Source organism: Dendrobates tinctorius, unplaced genomic scaffold (assembly GCF_039654945.1).
Source record: "Dendrobates tinctorius isolate UK_male_01 unplaced genomic scaffold, ASM3965494v1 ptg000074l, whole genome shotgun sequence".
In the NCBI taxonomy this organism is placed as follows: Eukaryota; Metazoa; Chordata; class Amphibia; order Anura; family Dendrobatidae; genus Dendrobates; species Dendrobates tinctorius.
This window is the reverse complement of record NW_027361742.1, coordinates 3,215,649-3,221,648: the sequence shown is the minus strand read 5'-3', so window position 1 is coordinate 3,221,648 and position 6,000 is coordinate 3,215,649. Positions and strand designations below refer to the sequence as shown.

Below are 6,000 nucleotides of genomic sequence, written 5' to 3'. Positions count from 1 at the left end.
ATTGGTACTATTTTTGGTCACATGACATTTTTTCATCGCTTTCTATTTTGATTTTTAGGAGGCAGAATGAAAAAACCCCCAGCAATTTAGGCATTTCGTTTGGGGGTTTATCGTGTAGGGTAAAATTGATAAGGCAGTTTTATTCTTCAGGTCAGTGCAATTACAGTGATACCTCATTTATATAGTTTTTTTATGTTTTGGCGCTTTTATACAATAAAAACTATTTTATAGAAAAAATAATTATTTCTGCATCGCTTTTTTCTGAGAGCAATAAATTTTTTATTTTTTCGCTGATATAGCTGTATGGTGGCTTGTTTTTTGCTGGACAAGATGATATTTTCAGTGGTACCAAGATTATTTATATCTGTCTTTTTTATCATGTTTTATTCCATTTTTTATTTTGGCAGTATGATGGCAAAGCATTGGTTTTTGCCTTGTTTCTTTATGATGTTCATTAAAAGGGATAACTAGTGGGACAGTTTTATAGGTCGGGTCTTTGTGAATGCAGCGATACCAAATATGTGTACTTTTATTGTTTATATTTTCTTTTTCATTTGAATATTTAGTTAGATAGAATACAATAGATAGATAAGATACAATATCTTTTTTATTTTTTCTTATTATTTTCTATTTTTTTCTATATTGTTACAATTATTTTAAAAATTTTTTAACTTTTTTCTAACTTTTTCACTTTGTCCCATTATGGGACAATAATTTTTTGCAGGCTGGTCACTTCTGCAGCATGGAGATGCAGCAGCCTCACCATGCTGTACAAACTGTCAGCTCTGCAGTGACAAACTTGCTCATCATGCACTGGGCATGATGAGCAAGTTTTCTAGGTCTAGTGACCTGGATGTCGTCATGAGGACATCGGGTCACTGTGGCAGCGATCAGGACCCTGTGTCACAAGATTGGGTCACCGATCCAAAGGAAGAGGGGCTGTCAGCCCTCTTCCGGCTCTGGGAATACTGCAATCTTGTTTTATTGCAGAATTTCAGGGGTTAAAGTGCTGTGAGCAGTCTGTCACCGATCCTGGCACTTAGTGCCGGGTGTCAGCTGTCAGAATCAGCTGACACCTGGCAGCGATCACCTGCAAACCCCTCTTGTGCGTGGGCAATTGCACAGACATAATAATCCGACCCTGGTCAAATAAGCCCAGGACACATGGATGGATTATTATGTCTAATGTCAGAAATGGGTTAGTAAAAGAGATTGAAAAAATAGCAAATTGTAAACTTTCAAACTTGTGCTGCATCAACTGCATAAACACTACTGGTATCAAACTACATACTACCTCCCTAGATAAATATAATAAATATATTAGAGAGCAAATTTTTAAAAATATAGATTTATGTGAGCTTTCTGTTTCGGGTGAACTACCCTGACTTTGCAAAGATGTCAATCTATTCTAAATACATACAAATGTGTTCCAAAAATCAAATACTGCCCCTTCGATTCCATGCCCTGCTGTTTGTCCAAACAGAATGTTTTGACTACATGTGGGGTATCATCGCATTCTAAAGAAAGTGGGTAACAAATTGTGGCGTCCACTTTTTGGTATTACATCTTTCGAAAGTGAGAAAATTTGGGCTAAAGCAAGATTTTTGTGAAAGAAAGTGAACTTTTGCAATATGAGAACCTAATGAATTAAATTCTGTGTCATACCTGTGGGTTCAAAATGCTCACTAAACTCCTGGATAAAATCTTTGAGTGGTGCAGTTTTCAAAATGAAAATGGGGCCAGCTGTTGGTGATTTTCCTGTTTAGGCACCTTAGGGGCCCTGAAAATGTGTCATATAGTGCCAACCATGATTTTCAGCTAAATATGTGTTTCAAAATTCAAATATTGCTCTTTCCACTCCAATCCCTGCTGATTGTCCAAACAGACCTTTTTGATTACATGTGGGGTATCATCATGCTCAAAATAAAGTGGGTAAAAAACAGCGAGGACCACTTTTTGGTGTAATTTCTTTCAAAAGTGAGATATTTGAGGCTAAAGCAAGATTTTAGAGGTACATTTTTTTTGTCATTCCTCTTTGCATTAATTGCTGTGTACCACCTGAAGGGTGGTACACAGTCATTAAATGTGGTTTTAGGGACTTTTAGGGGTGCATTTTTGAAAGGTATCACTTTTGGGTATTTTCTGTTATATAGGCTCCACAAAGTCACTTCAAATGTGATGTGTTCCCTAAGAAAATGGTGTTGTAAATTTTGTTGGAAAAAATAAAAATCGCTGGTGAATTTTTAACTCTTCTAACTTTCTAACAAACAAAAGAAAAAAAAATGTGCTGTTATAAAGTAGACATGTGGTACATGTCAATTATTAACCATTTAGTCCAGTATAACTCTCTGGTTTAAGGACATAACAATTAAAATTTTTAAAATTGCGATATTTTCAATTTTTTTGCCGAACTTCGTTTTTTTCACAAATAAATAAAAGTCATATCAAACAAATTTTACCACTTTTATGAAGCATAATATGTCACAAAAATAACCATTGTTAGAATCACTGGGATACTTTGAAGTGTTCCAGAATTATTGCCACGTAAACCGACACTGGTCAGATATAAAAAAAAAATTGTCCTGGTTATTAAAGTCAAAATTGGCTTGGCCACTAAGGGGTTAATGTTATGTATTTGTTCCTTGAGCATTTTCTGGAGATACTCAACTTGGTAAAAAGACAATCATTATTTCCAATGTGAGGTCCTTCCAGCATCTTACGGAAATATCACCATGATGTTTCCTCAATAGGTGGTAAAGCTAATCTCAGTGACATCATGGTCCAAGGAAGAGAGCACCTTTCCCTCAAACACTGAGAACTGATAAGTGGCATGACAAACCCCCATCCACTCATCTATCTAGGATGGCTGGATGGGTGGGTCTGTCATGCCGCTGTTTTTTGCTGTTTTTCGACTCCTTTTCAACTTTGCTTGTGTAAATCTACCCTTATATTGTGCATATGAAAGATGACCTTTGCTTAAGCATTACTCAAATGATTTCAACAGAAATGCCGAGTAGCTTATTTACTTTTCTCCTCTTTAAACAGCAATTATTGGATGGGATCCAGTGTTTCCAGTAAGAATCAAGGACAATTTATTTAGTGGTAAATACTCTATTTTAGTGTGTTTAGACCTGCAGAGAAAAGCAGGGCGCTGAGGACATAACAGCTCTTCTTTGAGTTTCTCAGGATGTCTGTACTAAGACTCTTTATTCTGTTTCTGACTGCAGTTACCTGTCATGCAGCTCCAAAGTCAAGGAATGGGAATGGTAAGACATCATTTAATTTTTTTCTGCGTTTTTGCATAAGTCCTTAGTCACACATTTCTGTTGATTATATATTTAGAAAAATAGAATACAAAGAAATATAAACGTACTTTCACATGCACCATTTTTTGAGAAAATGCTTTGAGCCCAAATCACTTTTAAATTCACATCTGACTTTGGCTCAGGAACTTGCATGAATAAATGTCTCACTACATTGGTTTCCCGAAAAACAGTCTGTGTTTGACTGTGAAATGATTTTAGGTTTAATTTTTGTGAGCTGCAGAGGGCCATAGTTGAATACCAGCTACACAATGCCCGTCGGCATTCCGGTCAGCCTCCGGACATAAGAGTTGATGAGTGGGCATGGATGTCTGACATCTGGGCCTTTCTCAGAGACACTGAGGACTCAACCAATATGGTGAGCGGCGATGATGACATAATTAGCGTCACCATCCTGCTTCTACTGAAGCGCTCGCTACTCACAATTAAAAAGGAGGCTTTGTAGCAGAGCAAGTTGAGATGGAGCAAGAAACTTTCCCGGATGATGCTACACAGCCCAGCCTCATCTCGTTTTCTCAACACAGATTGGGTGATAATGAGGAGGAACATGGAAGGCTGTGTGTGATAATGGTGCACACCTGGTGGCGGCCCAATGCTGTGGAAACCTCACAATCGTGAATTGCACAGCTCACAACCTCATCCTGGTGGTACAGAAATTACTCAGCCACTATCCCATCCTGGATGCATTGCTGCAGAAAGCACGGTTGCTGTGTTCTCATGTCCAATGATTGTCATTAGGCCTACTGGTTAACCATTTGATTATCCATGTGTCGACATGGTGGAATTTGCTCTGCACATGTTGCAGCAACCGTGGCAGCAGCAACAAGCTCTGGTGTAGTGTGTCCTTTCGCGTAGCCTGTGCCAACACAGTCTGGACATGGTGCAAATCAGACTTGCGGAGCGGGCTCAGGTGATGGACCTCTGCACAGTTTTGAAATGGCTATTAAGATAGTTAGCGCTAATGATGCTGTTATCTGCAACCCTATTCTGGTCATCTAAATGCTGGAGCACACTTTGAATAGTCTGCGTGAGGAGGTGATCGTCCCAGAGGAAGCGTTAGTAGCAGAGGAGGATGCGGAAGGGATAAAAATATCTCAAATTTCGGGACTGTTGTAGCACAGATGTGTACCCAGGGAGGGTGGATTACACTGATCAGGGAGGGGCTCATGGTACCAAACAAACTGTTTGTGAAGATGCAGGAGCCGAAGAACAAATTGATGAGGACGAGGTGATGGACGTGCAACAGTCAGGAACTGTTGTCCCTGGTTAGCAGGAGGGTACGGAGGAATCAACCTTGAGTGTTACCCCGATACCAACACAGCATGGACTTGGACCTCATGGGAGCGCCCAAGACAAGCTGCACTATCATTAGCACAATGCCGGTATTCTTAGAATAAGAAATAGTGCTGCCTACTGGATTGCCACTCTGTTAGATCCCCGGTATGAAAGTAAATTTATCCTGCTGATCCTCCCTGGAAAAGGATGGGTGCATGCTGGAGTATCGAAACACACTTGTACACAATCTTAGAAATGATTTTAACCAAGACATCCCAGTTGTAGATATCCAACCCCGGGAACGTGATGGCATCAATGGCCAAAACATTAACTGCAGTAGTGTAAGTGGTATAAGTAATTTCTGTGAATCGTTTCACATATTTTTGGTGTTGCATGAGGTATCAGAGCTACCAGATAAGAAGGCTTACACCGCTCCCTTAGCCATCACATCTTAACTGAAACTTCAATTCAAAGCTCTAAATGCTGGCCCAGACCCTGATACCTCATTCATGTTACATGGCTGACTTCTGCTGTGCTATTATTACATTTGTACTTTAGGTGAATTGATGCCACGTTTCCTGTTGCCTCCCCCTAATTTTGGGAAATATTTGTACTCCAAGTTGGGTGTCCTTCATCTGTGGAGCCTGTTGCAGTATGGCTCCCAGACCGGCAGGTCTGCACTTACCTTTAGTCAACTAACAGTGTTACTATCCTTACATTTTTCTAACATTAGTGCTCTACCAAGCTGATATTTGTTCCACCTTAGACTAGCTTCGAAAAACAAATCGAGCTGTTGCATGAGATATCAGGGCACCCAGCACATCCAGCCTACACTGGTGCACCATGCCACTGTTAGATCCATGGTACAAGAGTCTGACAATTATTTTTTGAAATGTGGAGACTACAAGTTGGATGTCCACCTGGTGGGTTGCCTGTGTAAGTAGGGCTCCCAGACAGGAAGGCCTGCACTCACTTTCAGTCAACTACCTTTGTTACTTTTGTTACATTATTCTACCAATAGTACTGCATGAAACTGATGTTTGCGCCATCTGAGTGCAGCTGTAATAAAAAAAAAATGGAGGTTGGAGGTGTTCCAAGATATCAGGTCTCCCAAATAAGAAGGATTCCACGGCTTCCTTAACCACCAGGTCCTCATTAAAACTTCATTTCCAAGCTGTTAATGTTGAGCCAGACCCTGATATCTCATTCTTTGGATGACTGCCGCTTTGCCATTAGTAAATTTCAACTGTGGGTCAATTGATGGGTCTGTTCAAAGTGTCTACCCCTAATTTTAACTGTTTGGGAAGCTTTTCGTCAGCCCTTAAGTTATTGTGTATATGTTTGTGTGACGCCCCAGAGTCCGGTTGTCACAGTGACATTACTTCCCTCTAATGGGTAAAGT

General features: G+C 39.9%; 1 protein-coding gene across 3 annotated transcripts in view; it reads left to right on the top strand.

Moving 5' to 3' along the window:
• The first annotated feature begins 3,125 nt into the window (after window positions 1–3,125).
• Window positions 3,126–6,000, top strand: part of LOC141096343 (complement factor H-related protein 1-like) — a 511,185-nt gene continuing 508,310 nt past the window's right edge. For all 3 annotated transcript variants that reach the window (XM_073582884.1, XM_073582883.1, XM_073582882.1), the window contains exon 1: window positions 3,126–3,266. In XM_073582884.1, the coding sequence (XP_073438985.1) occupies window positions 3,188–3,266 (79 nt within the window). In that variant the 5' untranslated portion in view covers window positions 3,126–3,187. The remainder of the gene's footprint in view (window positions 3,267–6,000) is intronic.